This window comes from Bactrocera dorsalis, chromosome 5 (genome assembly GCF_023373825.1).
Source record: "Bactrocera dorsalis isolate Fly_Bdor chromosome 5, ASM2337382v1, whole genome shotgun sequence".
NCBI classification, from domain to species: Eukaryota; Metazoa; Arthropoda; class Insecta; order Diptera; family Tephritidae; genus Bactrocera; species Bactrocera dorsalis.
The window spans coordinates 29,300,642-29,320,100 of NC_064307.1; the positions used below are offsets into that span (position 1 = coordinate 29,300,642).

At 34.5% G+C, this 19,459-nt stretch overlaps 1 protein-coding gene across 2 annotated transcripts in view; it reads right to left on the reverse strand.

Annotated features, from left to right (window-relative positions):
* Positions 1-19,459, reverse strand: part of LOC105225058 (glutamate receptor 1) — a 114,237-nt gene that overhangs the window by 91,173 nt on the left and 3,605 nt on the right. For both annotated transcript variants that reach the window (XM_049458747.1, XM_049458746.1), the window contains exon 2: positions 7,331-8,369. In XM_049458747.1, coding sequence (XP_049314704.1) covers positions 7,331-7,448 — 118 coding nt within the window. In that variant the 5' untranslated portion in view covers positions 7,449-8,369. The remainder of the gene's footprint in view (positions 1-7,330; positions 8,370-19,459) is intronic.

Consider the following 19,459-nt stretch of genomic DNA (forward strand, 5'->3'; position numbering starts at 1 on the left):
TACGAAGTCGTCCCTTTTTTTGTCAAAGAGTATATGTATGTATATTTCAATTTTAATTAAGATATCTCAATTTTTACGCAAGTTACAGTTTGCACGGACGAACTGACTGATGCACGGACAGAGAGACCACCATTCGAGTTTAAACTCGTCTCATCATCTTCTTGGTCATTTATGTATATATAACCCTATATCTATCTCGATTAATTTTAGGGAATATATACAACCTTTATGTCAATAAAACTATACTACTCTGTAGCAATATGTTGCGAGAGTATAAAAAGGAACTGAGGGATTTAATAAATTTGACTTAGTTCATGGCTCATGTAAAACTACAATTTTTACACAATTTGTTCACATCGTTTTTTCTTCCTTTTTATGTAAGTTAGTAAACACATGTTAAATGAAATCATGAAGTCTTATAAAATATTTGCATTTCTATAATTTCGAGGGGTGGAAAAGACCCGAATTTTATTAATGTTGTCATAACTTTTAACAAGCTTACAATATTATTAGGTTCTCAACTTTTACAAATGTTGTGAATTATAGGAGAATTTTAGAGTTCGGTAATCAAGGACTATATCCTGTGCATTTCATCGTGTCCATTTATGTATATGTATTAGATATATTACTTTAAGATTATAAAAAAATAAAATAAAATGTATTTTTTCCAAGTAACGATATACATTCAAGTGTATAAGTAGAAGTATTTTTATCAGTGGACTTTATGTGGGACTAAGTGATAAAACGAGTAGAATTTTTAGCTTACTATAATACACAAGATCATTTTGTTGGTGAAATCATACAAAGTTCGAAACCAAATCCAAAGTTCTATTTTCCGATTAAAGAAGTCATTTTACCCAAAAACCTTTGCGGCACTTTTAGATTCTGTTAATGGAAGTAAAAGTAAATACTTTTTACATGCATAGATTCTTGTTCTAAAACAAAAACTCTTGTACAAAAAGGGTAATGTTTGTGCTACCATAAAATAAAAAAATGGGTTCCATTAACATATTTGCAGTTGCCATTTAGCTGCCAAACTCCGAAAATCGTCTAACGGTATGTGTGAAACAAACTCTTTTATACAAGTGGTCCTCTTAATTTGCACATTTAAAGAAACGGGGTTAAGTTTAAATAAGAACCGGTCAAAATATGTATGTGCTCAAGTATAGACACAGTTGTTGTTACGCTACGAGCTAAACAAAACATGCTCGTATAGAAAACGTCCTTTCCTCTATCCGCACGATAATTTCTATACAAAATAAATGGAACAACCGGAAACGCAGTGAAAAAGGCTTTTGTGTTGATTTTTACGACTCAAATTTCCACCAGCCAAAAACACGCACACACCGACACATATGCATGCATTGTGTTGCACGGAGCACTAAAGCGCAACTACCGTCTTTTGTGAACTAAGTGGCAGCCGAGGTAATGCGACCACTAACAACACAGCAGACAAACTGCCACAGACGACAGGTGAGCGCGTTCTTTCAAAGCATGCTGGAGGCTATGGCAACACACCATCCCCAGCCAACTGCACAGCAAACCCTGAGCACAGCGGCAGCACATCAGTGAATTTCGCTCCGCAGCCCATGCCAATGCAAGCGTTTTGAAGCTAATGTCGTTTGCATAAAAAAGTGTTAATGCTGCAATTGTTATGGGACAGCCTTTCACCAGCGTCGAACAGCCATGGCAGAGAGCATGGTTAGCTTAGTTGCCACTGCAGTTGGAAGGTAAGTACATACGCTAGAGATGCTTAAAGCTACTGCTGCGGCGGTTTTTACTGCTGCTCGGCTAACGACCATCGTTGTGGCGGTGCATAAAAATTTGTTTCAGACGTGTTGGCAAACAAAAGCTGTGTGGCACACACATTACTATGTGCATATGCTGCACTATGAATTTCGAAATGAATGCACTTGCTATAGTGGCTAGGGGCAAGGAACAAAGGTGGTGCACAGTGGCAGAAAAAGGCAGAGTCGGCACATAATATATGTATGACATAAACATATATACGTATTTATATAAATATATGAAAGCACTTTCACTGTGTCTGTCGTATATGTGTATTTGTCTAATGTGAATAAACTCAGAGCAGCATACATTGTTAGCGGCTTCTGTGTATATTTGTACATACGGTTGTAAATGATGAGAGAGTAGAATGCCATTAGTGCTACCAAAGTGTATTCGTTTGTGCACTGTCCTATTTTTAAACACGGCACCGCGTGCTCAAAACTGCAAAGGTTCCCACCCTATGCCATGGTAATTTGTATTTTCACTTGAGAGCGTTTCTGTTGCGGTCTTACAGGTTACACAAAACCACAAAGTTCCTGGTCGATTAGCTAAACATTGACACAAATTTGATTAGTACGCATAGTCTTGGAGAAATTAACAAATTTGAAATAAGTACATTGAAGCCATTTTGGCTAGGTAGAAAAACTAAAAGTTGCAGTATTTTTTTAGTGGTTACATGGGATTACTGGTTTCAAAAAATTTAATCTTTTAATTACCTTATTAAATTCTACAACAACTCTAGAATATTGATCTAAGTTTTCAAGTTAATCCTATTAAAAGTTTTAGAGATACTACCTTGAAAACTTGTGCACTCGAGGCTAGCAAGGCTCCGTCTTGAATTGCGTTCTTCTAGAAACTGTGGTTTTGAAGTCGGTTGGTAAAATTTCTCGAGAGCTTGAACGAAAGTTCGATTAAAACTATTTTCGTTTTGTTGTAAAAATATCTACCAAAAATCCAATTTTCAGTTTTTTTTCTTCGTCAAAGTTCTAAGGTTTTAATTAAAACACATATTTTTTATTTACATTAGATGATCCTGTAATGAAACCCTTAACCCCTTTAGTGGGATATTGTTTTGAAATATTCTCGTCCAAAGTTCTATGAGTCCCACTGAAGAAACTATCAACTTATGGCTAAATAATTATTGGTCGAGTTGCTCACATTTTTTCAATAAGTCGCCTACATATATAAAATCTCTCAGGGCATCTATCCAATATATAGAAAAGTTAACTATTTGTGAAAATTGACAACATTAAAGTCTTAATTTATTACTTATAACATCAAAAACAACTTGTATCTATGTATTACGCTGAAAAGAGCGTACACATTAAGACGAATAAGATTGAACTAAACATAAAATCGTCAAAAATAGAGTGTATAATTGGACGAAGATCAAACTTATGCTTACATAAAAAATTACTTTTATACGAACAAATATTATTCAACGTTTCCAAAATAAGGTGCTAAGAACTATTATATAGGCTCCTTGATATAACAGAGATGCCGATATTCATCGCGATCTAAGGGATAATATAACTGCCGGAAAAATAAGACATCAGGCAGAGGCACACTAAAAAGACTTAACGAATATGCAAATGAGGCGGCGAGAGCTTTCTTCTGATCCATAGTTACTAAATTTCCAGTTAGGAAAAGGCTAAGTTGTAAAATATTAGAATTGCTACAACTATAAAATAAACATTACATTAGTCCGTAAGAGCTACTAAAGGACTAACCTTTTCTACATATACAAGAGGGACTCTACATAAATTGTGGCAAAAAAATACCCGAAAATTGTGAATAAAACGCAAAATATTTACTTATCCATGAATATTTTTTTTGCCGCCTTCAAAGTTATCCCCCCCAGATGTAATACACTTATGCCAACGATTTTTTCAGTCCTCGAAACATTTAAGAACTTTTCCTTCAGTGATTTTTGTTTTATCACTAGTTGACTGGTTGATTGAAAAGGGAATCGATGGAACGGCAATTTCAGTTTAGGGAACAAGAAAAAATCACACAGAGCCAAATCTGGTAAATGCGGTGGTTGGCCAATGGTATTCATTGTGTATTGGCCGGCCGAGTAAGAACGCGTTTCATACTCAAAATAACCACCAAAATCATTTGAACGGACTCGCGAAAGATCTCGTGCTCTCTTGGCATTTCTCTAACACTAACCGTACGATTTTCAAATGCCATATGTTTCACTTTTTTTTTAATTTTCATCAGTTGAAGAGGTAGAAGATTGTCCGGAACGAGGCATACCTTCAACGATCTCTCCACCGTGTTTGAAGGCTTTGTTCCTTTGTATCGTTGAGTTTTTGAATTACCGTAAGCCTTTTCCAACATTCGCAACGATTACACACACGAAATTTGGTTAAAAATAGAAACTTTGATATCTCAACGCATTACTGAGGTGTACCGACTAAGTAGCTGCTGTAAAACACCGACGATCGCACTCATATTTAGCATAATAATTAAGGACAGTCCTAACAACTTAGCAAAATACATTTTTTTTGAAATATCATTTATCCAAAGAATTTTCGAATGCTTTTTTGTCATAATGTAGTCAGACTTGAACAAACCGAATCAGTTCGTACTAAGATAAGCTATACGAAATGGTTCATTTAATTATATTGATATTATGTATTATATTTTTACTATGTTGTATATATATTTTTATTTTGAGAACCTCGTTCGTAATAATAATTAACTAAAGTTTGTGGCAAATGAAATTTGTAACTAAATTTATTATTACAATCGTCTCTTTGAAAAACTCTATCAAATGCCCAAAACTTTCTTACTAGCTATATAAAAAACATACTATTATCCATTGACTAATGCTCACAAAAAAATATAGTGGCTAATATTGAAAAGTAAAATGCGTAAACGGCTTAAATAGTTATTGTTTTTTACAAACGTTTGACTTGGTCTTCGGTAAATACGACAGAAATGGATCTTAGTGCTAGTTTACAATTTAATAAATTATGAACTGGAAAATATATGACATAAAGGTAAGCTATTTATGTATGCGTACTTATATATATATGCAACATTATATGCACATCAAATGCTTCAATAACTCGAAGTAAACTCACGAAGACTGGAAACAAATGAAAAGGAAAACGAGAAACCAAACATAACACGATCTAAAGAAGCATCTGTAACAAGTAAGGATACGCTAAGTTCGAACACTGCCAAATATTAGGTACTTTCGCAATCTGAAAGAACTAAAGGTGTAATCTTAAATATTTAGCTTTACTAAAAAGTTCTTATTTGAATGCTGAAACAATTACTTTAAAGTCAATGAATATAACAGAAATTAGTATATTGGTTATATTGTTTCTGATCGAAATTTTTATCCATTAATTACTGTGCCAAATCGCAATATTTTTCTTTAATGTTGACAATGCGTCCTTCTCTGACCGTCATGCGAGTTATAAAATAAACGATGGTTTGAAAATATCCGTATTGGGTGTAAGGGAAATAAGGTAATGTGGAATTGTTTCTTATTTTTGGCAATCAACCACATTTTGCAAACTGCAGCTTTCTAAAATAGTTTTTTTGAAATATCTCCCATTAACTGAAATTTTCCGAGTAAGCTTCATATTTCTTACATTGTGCATAAAAAGTTTCTAGTATAGAAAGCTGCTCACCCATTTCTGCCATAAAATCTTGCTTACATTATTTTATTGACATACTTCGCTCTCTAACAGATATAAGTGTATGTTATAAAGTCAAAAAAGCCAAACAAGCATTGTATTGAATATATCTAAATGGATTAGGACTGATTTAATGTATTTTAGAATTTTTAGAGTAGGCTCCTTAAAAAAATTCCAATGTAGTTCATTCAAAGCTCATATATTGGTCACATTGGTCGAGATATACGGTTTAGAGTCAACTAGACTAACGGATATCATTAAATTCAGAGTAGGATAGGGTTGCAATATATCAGAGGTACCATTTTTGACAAATTATTTTTCATAATTCCATACCTCAGAATATGTATAAATATTTATAAGGCGAATAAGCGGTCTTTCAAAAGGGCATTCTTTCGAAAATGGGGTACCTGTAGTCTGACTTTATGTTTCTTCAAGTTATGCCTTGAAAAAGTAGGAGAACAGTTAATTGCTTTCAAATAGAAGAAGAAGTTTTAAAAACCATCTAATCACCCTTCTTGACCACCTATGCCTTAAATGAGTTTGAAAAAATTTATTTTTTTTTAATATAATGTATAATAATCCAAATTGTAAAACGTGACTCATTGATGAAAAAATTATTTTTTTCACAGTGAGAACGATAGACAAGCGGACGGATATTCGGGATTCGTTACGTTTTGGCATCAGTTTTCTTTAAGGGGTTAGGTGGGTTTCAGAGGTAAAAAATAAAGGTGTTTTTACGATTTTTTTTTAAATACAAAAAAGAGTATATTTAAAAAATCTATGTAAACAATGTCTTCTGAAATTTTGATATAAAAATGCTGAAAATTCAGCCGTTGAAACCTCATCTCCCTGGGTGTCTCACAAAAAAGTGCTCTCGCCGACAGCATAACTTATTACTGATTCATTTAAAATTAAGAAACCAAATTTATTCCGTTAGTATATATACAAATCTCGTTTTCGAACGAAGGATAGAAAAAAAGTTAAAATTTTAAATTTTTTTCAGACCAGGAACAATGATAATGTTATTTTAAAGTTGTGTAGACAATTCGAACTAAATCGGTACATAACTTTTCAAGAAATCGTCCACCGCCTTCAAAAACACAGTTTTGAGAAAAACGCATTGAGCGCACAAGTTCCCAAGGCTTTACCTTCGAAACTATTACTCATATCAACTTGATAGTTTAGAACAATATTCTAGAGGTGTTGTAGAATTTAAGAAAACAAAAGAAAAAAATCGATTTTTTTTAAGTTTCAAACCCATTTAACCCCTTAAATATGAGGAGTAGTGTTAGGTATTACAAACAACCGTTAACTGAAAGAAAGCTATTATACTCTGTGCCACATGTTGCGTGAGTATAAAATTGGCACAGAGGAACGACCAACACAATAATATAAGTATGTACATACATATATGCTGTCAACTGCATATGAGCGAAGCGAGCTGCACTTGTCTGCTCACTTCATCACTATCTTTAAATGTGTGTGGCAGCGAAGTGTCACGTGTGTAAGAGTAAAATCAAAGTAAAATGGACGAGTGAGAAACCAACATTTCTGACTGTCGCTATTTGTATACCCTGCACGAAATAAACTTTATTTTATTGACAAAAATTATTAATAATATTTTGTTTTGAACATATGCGAAAATTTGGGCAAATATTATTATAAGTATTTTCGTGTAAAGCTTTTGTGTTATTGTGAAAAATTAATAAAAAATATAAAAAGTGGCATTTAAAACTTTTTACTTTTTTTTCAAAATTTTCCTCAACCCCACTATGTTGGCAAGCTTAATTTGGCATATATTTTAAGTTTTCGTACAAGACATAAACATACTGAACTACATTGCACAGGCTTTCACAGAAAGCGCAACGTGCACTCATTCGACTCACCTAATGGGATTTTCTCGGTTAATGATGACGGTTGTGCTTGAACGCCGGTGAAATTCAGCCAAGTGCTCGCCGCATGCGTCAGCCATAAAAATGTGAAAACTTTTAATCCTTTAAGCATTTTGAATGCACATTCACTGCACTGCTCCTGCACTTTTCGCTTCACATACACTGCACCAATACACACAAATGCGCTGGGCTAACATGCACAAGCGCCTTACTTGGCACGCACACACACATAAACTGAGGACAGAAGCAGTCGCACAGTCGCCTTTCAGCCTTACAGCGGCAGTGCTTATGCTGGCACGTACTGTTTGTTGTTATTTTTTGTAGCTTCTTGATGACGTTGCCGTACAAAGTTGCAAAATACGTTGCTTGCATGTATGCACACTTTTATGCAGAAGTGTAAATAACGGTCTCACTACTTTTAGCGTTATTTTTTACACGGTGTATCTTGCATTTTTTAGTTATCTAATTTTTTGCACAAAGCTTTTCAATTGGTTTTCACATTACACTTTTTTGTTGCACTATCTTCTGTCGGTTTTTACGTACAGCACAGCGTATTGTTTGACTTTTTCTCCATGTTGTTGTTACTGAGCACAGCACTTGTGATTTTGTTAATTACTTTTTATAACATTTTACAGCAAATACTTCAGTATGTCGCATGTGCGTGGTTTTCCGCTCACATACACTCTCACGCTTTTGTATATTTTAACTTTTCTTTAGTGTATCACATTCCACTTGAAAAAAAAAAATTATCGCTAAACCAACAATAAAGCTAATTGGTCATCCTGCCAGTGTGGCGCTGATTCTGATCCGGCATATAATGAGCGGTTGTGAGGTGCTAATCTGTAAAGTTGTGCTTTTTTGTCGAATTAAACTTCGTTTACGCTCTTTTTGTCATTACACGAGTGTTTTCGTTAGTATAAAAGCTTGTTGTTATTTTTTATTGTTGCTTCTTTTATATTTAATTGAAAAGCAGCTTAGATTTGATCTGGATTTATTTGGAATATGATGTTGGTGGTATTGTAGCGCCTGTAAGCTGATGAAAATAAGTATTACATTATTGTTATTGGCTTTTCAGGGAACTCTGTTGGAGATTTCAGAGCAGTGTATACAAATAATAAATATAAAGAAAAATGTAATAACAATAATCGTTAATAAAATTAAAGTAATAGTACTCGGCAAGAAATTGAATAAAATTGTAATTATTAAATCGTTTAATTATTTTTTTTATTTTATTTTTCGGTAAATCTATCGAGTCACACACGTGCTTGGTGTGATAGAAATTATTTACCATTTAATTTCAATGTAATACTATGTGTTTTTCTCGTAGATATGGGTTCCCCTCTCCTAATATAATAAGGACTATTTACTATAGCAAGTTCTTAGCTTTATTGATTTGAGACTTACTGTGGACCCTAAACTTTATATTAATACCATAGGCTTAGTTAAAGTCGCTAAAAAAAAAGATTTTCGCCCTAGCGCTTTTCCGATGGGATTCTAAGTTAAGTCTTCCTCCATACACTAGTCGTTCGAAACTTATAAGTGGACCAACATTTTCTAGTCATAAAGAAATGCTTGGTATAATATTCTTACTGAAAATCAATATTGATGCGAATTGTAGTTCTTTTCTTTGTCTGAAGTCACCTTTCGAGGCAATAAAAGCCCTTACTGTTAAAACATTGTAGATCAAATTTTCAGCTTAAGGAACCATTCCTGCGCATACGAGGATTTTAACTTTATGTATGTTAGGATTTTAACTTTCATTCCTGCACAATTGATTTTTCCTTTCTTTTTTTTTCTCAATAAATAAAATCGTAACAATTGTTTATAAGGTATTTTAAATCTGAGGTGTTAAAATTTTTGTTTCTGTAACTGAGCAGTTTTAGATCTCGACGCTTGAGACTCTTTTACTTTTCTTGACTCGGCTGATCCGCACATATACCGATGCGACCCTTTCCTCGTTTGGGTGAAAATAGGGTAATCAATGGGTTACAATACTCATTTCTGACATTAGAAGTGATTGAACTTAGAAATTATCATAAGAAATATGGCATTATAGTAGTTTCAACATTTTTGATCTCTATATTTAGAGCTTTCTTAGCCTAGAAGTTCACAAGTTTTATAAATCATAATAGCTTTTATCTCAAATAATTTAACTAGAACAACGAATAATTTAACATTTTTAAGATCCATATTATGGTTGACTAAAATTTACTACCCAGGCAGAAAGAATTAAACTACCGTCCATTGCATTTGATTTTTGAATTATTATCTCAGATATAACTAAAGTGAGAAATAAATTGCTCCCTTAATCAGTGAGCTTATTCATGTAGCCTTTTCGATCTGCTTGCCATGGGTACTATACCATTATTTGGTGCTTTGTGTGGCTACTGGTTCCGGACTTATTAAAAACGAGTTTAGACTGGTAAGCAGCACTGTTTAAGGTTCTTATTGAATAAAAAATTTCGAGTGGTCACTCAGTTGTCTATGCTCAAAGTCTGATTGCCATGCCCAATTCAAGTTTTGATAACAAAAGGACTATACATATATCCGCGTTATTACCATACATAAAAGCTCATTAACTAGACTTGGCGCAGTTTTGGTCAAACTAGCTTAAGTAATTGGTCATAATTTTATACATTTTTCCACAACTGCCTTTGTGTTTTAGTTACCAAATATACCTTCCTTCACAATCAAGAACTCACAGCACTTTACTTATTAAATTTTATCCACACTAAAAAATTATAGATTACGACTTTTACGGGGGTAGGTCTTAACACGGTTTTCTTCGCTATTTGTTGAATTATTATATTAGCCTTATATATTTTTTCAAAGAATATATATTTTTGATTTTGTTTTGAATTTTATATTATTTAATTTACTTTGTTTAGTTACTATATACATTTTATTAGCTTTAGTTCAGCATTTTCATTTTTGCTTAATGAATTGTGTTGTTTGTTAAAAATCCAAAATTTTAAAGAACACAAATTGTTTTCGGCTCAATATGAAAACTTTTGGAGTTATAAATTTTCAAAATTTGAACGCTTGAAAAATTGTCTTTTAATATTTGCTAATACGAAGCAAAGTATTTCATTATAAAAACAACTAGTAGATCTAATGTTAACAGTTTTTTCTCAGCTTTCTAATATACGTTCAATTTATCCATTTTTTTAATAAACAAAAGATAAATTTTTACGAAAATTTTATATAGTCAAATTGGGCTCCAAAATTTAAAAGCAGCTTCAATAAACTGTAAGTTATTCAGATATTTAAAGTGGCACTACAAATTACTCCTATTCTCTCTAAAAGTATGCCCAGGCTATAAAAATATTATGCAAATTACCAATAATTTCCTTTATCTATTATAAGTACAAGTATGTACACTTATATTTTGTGTGCTTATTTAAGACTTTCACTCATTATTACCACCTGCTGCTTTCGTTTTTGCATACGGCTTATCACCACGGCCCCTTTAAGATCATTAGCAACACTTCAAGCTTAATTTAGCATGCAAATTAATATGTAGTCATTGCCAGTTCGCCTACGCAATTACCTGGCAGTTTATGCCACAGCATACACGCCTACTTATATAGGCGAGCGCACTTCTCTTTGCATAAAGTCCTGAAGACAAGCGTGTGCATACACATGCGGCGCACAAATACAAATACAAAGTCATGTTTATAATATCAAATGGATACATAATCAGGCTGAAGTGTGCTGCCAGGTTAGCACGTGCAAATCGCCTCACGTTTCTGCTAACTCATCACAGCGCCGAGCCAGACACACTTCCGTTCCACCTCATTGCATCACGCCCATTGATCTGCTGCGTGCTCGCTTTGATGGACTGCCAGCATTTATAAACACACGATTAGGCATTTTGTTTTGCTTTGTTTAACGGTAATATTTCACTACGCACACGTGAATAAGTGCGTTTAGGTGTTGGCCCTGCATTTATTTATGTATTTATTTTGATTTTTTTAATACTCACACAATTTTACTCTAAAATCACACGAACTAAGGTTACACCGGTTGTAAATTGTTGCACTCTTGTGATCTGTTGCTTTATTGCTTCATCATTGTGTCGTTGCTGGTCGCTTCCTGCGCACGCACGTGTCGCTCACACCTGTTTTCACACAAAATTTTACAGTTTGTTATTTATGCATGCACGTGTATAAATGCTTTAATATACACGTTTAGTGGTGGCACACACACAAGTGTCTGTGTGTGTATGTTGCACATAACTTTGAAAAGTCCGTATTAGCCTTTCACTCTCAGCTGCACGCTCCGCTTGAGTGGTTCTGTCGTCAACTCAGCACCCCAAGGGCACACCACTTATGTATTTCCCTTCACTGTACATACACATATAATGACATATAGACACACTTTTAATGTAAACGGGTATGTATGTTTTTACAATGTACCCTTTTCTAATATTTCCCTGTTGGTGCCCCTTTTTCGCTTTGTTTTGAGAATTTTGTTTGTGTTTTTGTCACGTCGGCTCATGCATGTTATTTATTCAGAGTCCATTGGACTTGGCCCAACAAGCGCAAAATATGAGAGTCAGTGTCAGCTTTGTCCTGCTGTCCTGTTGCGTTGGCCTGCGGCCTGTTTTTGTTGGTCATTGCTTACATAACTGCAACAATACATTTGCTCAGTGTTATCATAGCCTCACTGGCATACAATTCTCATAGCGTTTGGTTTTTGTCACTGCAACCTATGTCGTGTTGTTTTCACGTTTTACGGCTGTAAGTTTATTCTGAAACACTGGCTGGCAGTTTCTCTTTTTGTATGATTTTGCTTTTAGAATTTTCTGTGTCAGTTCGCAATTATTTCAGCCTGCTTTTGGGCTTTCACTTTTTTGTCATCTTGTGGACAATAATGCTAGCAAATTTTTTACACATCTTCAATTCCTTTATTTATCTGTATGCTCTACCACTTTTTATTTCTGGCTTTCACATGTGTTACTCGCATATGAAGTTTGTTGCACTGTTTTTGTTCAAACAAATACTTCACCTTGTCACAGTTACTAACATGACACTTCGGACACTATTTTAATGTATTAAACTCGGAGACATAAAATGTTTTCAGAAATTATATATAAATATAAATGGTAGTATCTCTTTAGGTGCAAACTTTTTTCTTTAGTATTGAGAAAACTAAAATGTGTAGCAGTATTCACTTTTATACATAAGTGCTTAAAAAATATCCATGTCATTATATGTTTTTTTTGCGAAATAAGCATGATCCAATACCATAATCAAGAGGCGAAAATCCGTTTAAATTAATTTATATAAATCTTTTTAATTGCGTCGATCTTCACGTATGAGATCTAAGTCATCAGAAGTGATTAATTGATCAACAAAAAGAAAGTTCTTTCTTAGTTATGGTGAAATATCGATAACATTTCTCGATAACCAGTTATTAATCATTATAACATAAACTATGAAAGTATGATTTCGTTTTTTTATTTCATTTTTCTTGACTACCAATATTTGGTAATATGCACTAAACCCTCATTTTATAGCGTGAATACGTTGAATATCTCTATAGGAAAGTTATATGTGCATATATGGGTCGTTCCATCCAGAGTTTACATTCAACATTTTTTTGGCGTTTTAAACATTTACGAATACAAAAAAAAGTATATTATCATAAAAATACCAGTTCACCTTTGTAGTGCTTTGCGGTTTTTACAATGCATAAGAATATTGAGTAAAGAATTTTTCTCAAATTTTGTATTTCTGAAAAAATGTCGAGTGCGAAATCATTACGAATGTTGGAAAAGGCTTACGCTGACTCAGTTTTATCAAAAATACAAGCCTACAAGTGGTACAATGGCTTCAAAGGCGGTCGGTAGATCGCTGAAGACATTCCTGGTTGAAAACGACCTTCGACCTCTTCAACTGATGAAACTATTAAAAACGTGATATATGGTGTTTCAAAATCATTATGAAAGTATTAGGGAGATGACAAGAATGCTCGACATCTCTCCAAATTCATTCGAATGAGTTTAATGGATATTTTAGCTATTGAACGCGTTCTTACTCGACTCGTCCCAATAAAGCTGCATTTTTTTTCGAAAAGTCTACCGCAATTAGATTTCCTTGGACATGCTTGATCGTATGAATTCCGATCCCAAATTCATAGAAGGTATTATGAAGAGTGTTTCGAGGTCTGCAAAAATCGTTGCCATAAGTATATTACATCTAATGTGATTTACTTTGAAGGCGACAAAATAAATATTGATTAATAATTAAATATTTATCGTTTTATTCACAATTTCCGGGTACTTTTTGTCACAATATAATTGTCTAATAAAATTCTTCTTAAACTCAAGCAAAGATATTGGTGTAAGTTTAACGAATTTTTTAATAAAAATTTTGTATAATTTTTTCACCCTGGGCAGTGTATACAAGTATTATAATATAAATGATCAGCAATTTAGCCGTGTCCATCATTCTCCTCAAGAAAATGTTCATTGCCAGAGCCGCTGGTATCGGACTACTATAGCGAATAAGTACCTGCCAAATAAACGGAATGTTTGGAATCAGGTGTTTATATGGAAAACTTTTTTATTTAACAAAACGTATTCATTGAATTTCGAGCGGATTATTTCTTAAGCCAATTCTGCAAACTGTGTAGAGATTGTTTAAATCGAAATGCTCCAGCATACAGCTGCCTTACAAACTAGAAAATCGAACATACAAGATGAACGAGCGGAGTTTAGTGCGTATATAAAAATAACTTTTCATTTTACAAGGTATCTTTATCAAATTTCATACGGGTTACTGTTTAAGGCAACGTTGCAACGTTGCAAGCATTTGTTCAGATCGAGCCACAAAAGTTTGTAGCTGCTATCCATGAATTTTTCTTTCAAAATTCCGGTCTTTCTCTATGCATGTCCACACACAAACGCCTCAATACGGCGAAATAGAATTCCCTCTTGACCATTTGTCCTTCCAAACAAATTCATGATGAACCAAACCACGAAAATCTAAAAAATAATTAGAACCAAATTGATTTTTTTACGGCTTTGGTGTGGTTTGGTTTTGGTTTCGGTCTGTTTTTTTTTTTTTTTGTAATCACAACACTATTATTTTCTCTCCTTTCGACGAATTACTGGAATTTCTCTCAATTGAAAGTTCCAAACCATAGATAGTTTGTAAAGGATTTCACATAAACGACCCTTAGTCTGAATAAGAATTTAATATTTCATTTCGTAAGTATTAGATTAATACCATGTTCAAAGCTTTTCGTAACATTTTACTTGCTTGATATTAAACTCGATTTCAAACTTCAAACTACTGCGTAACATTCGTGCTACGGCAAAGAAATCCTCGCTTCAGGTTTTTAGAACTAATCCCATATATTTTTAATTGCTTCATTAGCTAGCTAATTAATCCATTTTTGTCCAATAACTAATCCTAAATATAAGATGCTGAAGCCCGTCACAAGACATCCATTACTGCCTGCTTAAATAATTTAGTATTTTGTCACCAACTGATTTCATTGCACCACTTCAAATATTAAGTAGATTGTCATGTATGTAACGGGTGATTTTTTTGAGGTTAGGATTTTCATGCATTAGTATTTGACAGATCACGTGGGATTTCAGACATGGTGTCAAAGAGAGAGATGCTCAGTATGCTTTGACATTTCATCATGAATAGACTTACTAACGAGCAACGCTTGCAAATCATTGAATTTTATTACCAAAATCAGTTGGCAGAAAATCCGCTTTTTTATCGACAAATTTTGTTCAGCGATGAGGCTCATTTCTGGTTGAATGGCTACGTAAATAAGCAAAATTGCCGCATTTGGGGTGAAGAGCAACCAGAAGCCGTTCAAGAACTGCCCATGCATCCCGAAAAATGCACTGTTTGGTGTGGTTTGTACGCTGGTGGAATCATTGGACCGTATTTTTTCAAAGATGCTGTTGGACGCAACGTTACGGTGAATGGCGATCGCTATCGTTCGATGCTAACAAACTTTTTGTTGCCAAAAATGGAAGAACTGAACTTGGTTGACATGTGGTTTCAACAAGATGGCGCTACATGCCACACAGCTCGCGATTCTATGGCCATTTTGAGGGAAAACTTCGGACAACAATTCATCTCAAGAAATGGACCCGTAAGTTGGCCACCAAGATCATGCGATTTAACGCCTTTAGACTATTTTTTGTGGGGCTACGTCAAGTCTAAAGTCTACAGAAATAAGCCAGCAACTATTCCAGCTTTGGAAGACAACATTTCCGAAGAAATTCGGGCTATTCCGGCCGAAATGCTCGAAAAAGTTGCCCAAAATTGGACTTTCCGAATGGACCACCTAAGACGCAGCCGCGGTCAACATTTAAATGAAATTATCTTCAAAAAGTAAATGTCATGAACCAATCTAACGTTTCAAATAAAGAACCGATGAGATTTTGCAAATTTTATGCGTTTTTTTTTTAAAAAAGTTATCAAGCTCTTAAAAAATCACCCTTTATATACAAGTACAGCCACTAAAATAAACTTTTCTTAATTTTTCTCTTAAATCTGCTGCTATACATAAATAAACACTTCGAACTATGCACCATTAAACACGCGGCTAACAACCTGTGTGCACTTGATATTCTTAAGGGCGTTTGCTACGGGCGGGTGCGCTCATAAAGTTCTGAGTTTGAGTGAAAACCCCATTTAATTAATTTAAAATTGCACTCGCTTATAGCGAATCCAATGCAAATTGCTAAACGCCTTCAACCTTTCGAGCTGTAGCAGCGACCTCTTTGACAAGGCAGGCGGATCTCGTAGGAGTAACGAAGTAAAAGGGTGGATGCCAGCAAAGAGGCACTTGACAACTTGATGTTGCCAGAGTAGAAAAGTGCAAAAGTGTTTCAATGCAAAGGGAGGGCGAGTTAAAGCTCAGACTGTGAAAGTTTAACAGTGTACAAAGTTCTACTGCATATACCATCACTTACTATGCCTGTACCATGACGTAGGTAGTATAAAGGTGAAGCGATGAGGTAATGCGAATGTGTCGACATTCGTAATTAAGCAATTATTTTCTGCTATACTCATCTAGTACTCATCCACCGAAAAGGCGTTGCTGGTATTTTGCACATATCTTCGCTTTCACTTTTATGGGAATTTTACTTATTTCTCAATTATACTCAATGCAAAGGACTAGTGTCTTCGTCAGAATAGACCATTAACATTCTTTGACGCTTTGCACACCATTTAAGAGGTGGCTTCCGTTTGGCTTTCTTCGTACTCTGCTTTATTGCTTCATTCAATTAGTGGATTATAAAATGTTGCAAGAAAAAAATTCAAAGACGATGAAAAAACTCAGCACAATCAACAGCTCTACGCCGTCAGCGGCGGTGCAAGTGGGGGCGGTGAGGGTAATGGGCACATTACTATGGCAGCAAGAAGAAGAATAATATAATAAAAGCTAAGAAAAAGAAGACGTACAAAATACCAGCAGCAAAGCAAAGAAAACCAGCTGCTGCTGCGACAATGAAAGGAAACCTAGAAACAATTCATTGACCGTTGCCCTGTTGGCGCCCACAAATACCTCTGATGAGCAATGAAGCTCTTGACACTCTGTGTCGGCAGGCGTTAATGAGCGGTGACAGAGCAACGCAAGGCGTAATGCTGCCATCATTGCTTTTCCGTTGGAAGTTGACCACCGCAGCTAAGTAGGATTTCCTTGCTTCACACAAAAATGCTTCCTCAGTTTTTGCATTTTCTTTTCTTCGAAATTTTTTTCTACACTTTCTTTAAGGATCATTCCTTGTGCGTATTTCCATTGCCAACGGCGTTGAATTCTCAGAATACGCAAAGTAAAGAGCAGGCACTGTGACCAGCGTGCGCAGTTTCTAAAGACGTGACCTTGATATGATGCGACAATTGCAAGATTCTTAAATGTAGTTGTTGGAGTTTACAGCAGAAGTATGGGTTAGAAAATGTTCGCAAATTTTTAAGGAAATGCGGATTTAAGTGGCCGGCAATTGTGGCGGGTGGTAAAGTTTGACCTCAGCATTTCAATGGAAGAATTCAGCGAAAAAGAAAAAAAATTCTTTGACATTGACATTTTTGTACATTTGTAATTCAATTATAGTGAATATACTGCAAACTGGTTTTAAGTGAGTAAAAAAGTTTTTAGGAATCCCATAAACATTTAAGTAATTTGCTTGTGAACATTGTTTTCTCTCTTCCTTAAGGCATTAAAGATAATGTAATGTATACTCTTTTATGAATCCACCATTTCTTTTTATTTTTGACAATGTGTGAAAAAAATTGATTCTCCTGTCATTGGATTTAAGTATAACTACTTAAGTCACCAAAAGATTGTTAAGTGGGATTACTATCCGCTTTAGTGAGGCAGTTACGATCTCTAAAGTCTGAGTCCAAAATTAATTCAGCTGCTTCGAAGCTATAATACCCTTCACAGCTATATTTTTTATTGCATAAAAGACTATAAACAGAACTTTATTCTGATTTGGAACGATAAGTTTGAATGACAGCTTAATTTTAGAAAAATCCGATCAGAATAATTTGTTCGGAGATTGTAGCAACACCTTAGATAATACCTGTGCGAAATTTTGTGAAGATACTATGGTCGATGGTTCCGACAATTGAGTAGATTCTTGAAGAAAAGAAGAAAATTTTAAAAATTTTAGATCGATATCTCAAAAATTTGAAGGACTAGTCGCATATATAAAGACAACTGGACGGACATGACTAAATCGATTGATGATAAAAACATTATGGCGAATCGAGTATACCCTTTTCAAGGTAGAATGAGAGGTTTGCTCTCTCAAATGTGTATAAAAAACTGCGTACGATCCATTAAAAGAATGTATTTTTGGTAAAAACATCTCTCTCTAAATTGCCATAGCCTTCAAAGTAGCAGTTGGCTTTCGGTATCCCTTTCCAATCTAATTATTCTGCAATTGAACCCATTTTGGCGCATATATTAGTTATGTTATTGTTCACTTAGCCCTTCATAACTAATAATTGAGCAATTTCGTTCTTATTGGTTTCTAATACCCCTATAATATCCTTTATATATCAGTGGTTGCGTAAAAATGGTACTTCAAAATAAATTAACTTTTTCTCACACATTTTATAATTTTCACAGATCGCTATACACTGTTTCCCGAAACACTTATATTCACATTCTTTCATAGTTATACGTGCGCACCATCGAAATGGACATGCCCATGATATTGGCTGACCTCAATTCTTTGTCCGTAGGCGTCGCAAACGACGTGACAACATTACCATTCAATACATATTCATGAGCGTATACACAAGCGAAACCTTATGATGTGTTGATGTCGCTTTGCTTGTTATTGCTATTGTTGTTCTTTATTTATATTATGCCATTGTGTTAAGGTAATAAAGAAAATTTAAGAAGCTGTAGCTGTCGATGCGCGTGTAGCGCATATTTAGAGCTGCCACCTAACAATGGTCAAATATTATAATATTGTATGCTTAGCGCGTAATTGCGGTTATTTAGTTGGTAATGACATATTTACGGTATGGTAGTTTCACGCGTTGCTTTGCAGCCACTTTCAGCTACACAACCGGCGTGGCGCTGATAAAGATTTTGCTTTTGTAACTTTTCATCTAAATTCGTGGGGGAGATTTCATGTTTCAGATTAAAAAAGTTTTAAATTTTTTCTTCAGTCATTTTTTTTCGGTCGCCATGTTGCTTTTATAGCTTCCATTGCGCTTTTAATTTCTTTTTCGTTGTTTAAATATGTTTTCATTTCCTGTTTCGGTATGTCCACTTCTGTCAGCTGACACTGATTTATTACTGTGTTGAAGGCGAAATGTTGCTGCTCCAGCATTTTTACGCTAATTTACACTGACTTTCAGCAGACTACAGTCTGCAGTGCCATGATGCTGATGAATAATGATATACTACTTTGGGTGGAATGTGATGAGTTTTTGCCTAAAAAATTATTTTGCACTTTTTTTTTACTTCTTTTACAAGTTACAGCCTGTTGAGATTTTGCTAACGGCTAACTTTACTATGCAATCTGATAAGGAACTTTCTCCACAAAGAATTCAGGAACTTTTTATAAAAAATCTACGAACTGGTTAGGTTTTACATGGTTGATAACGTAAGAAGTTAGGG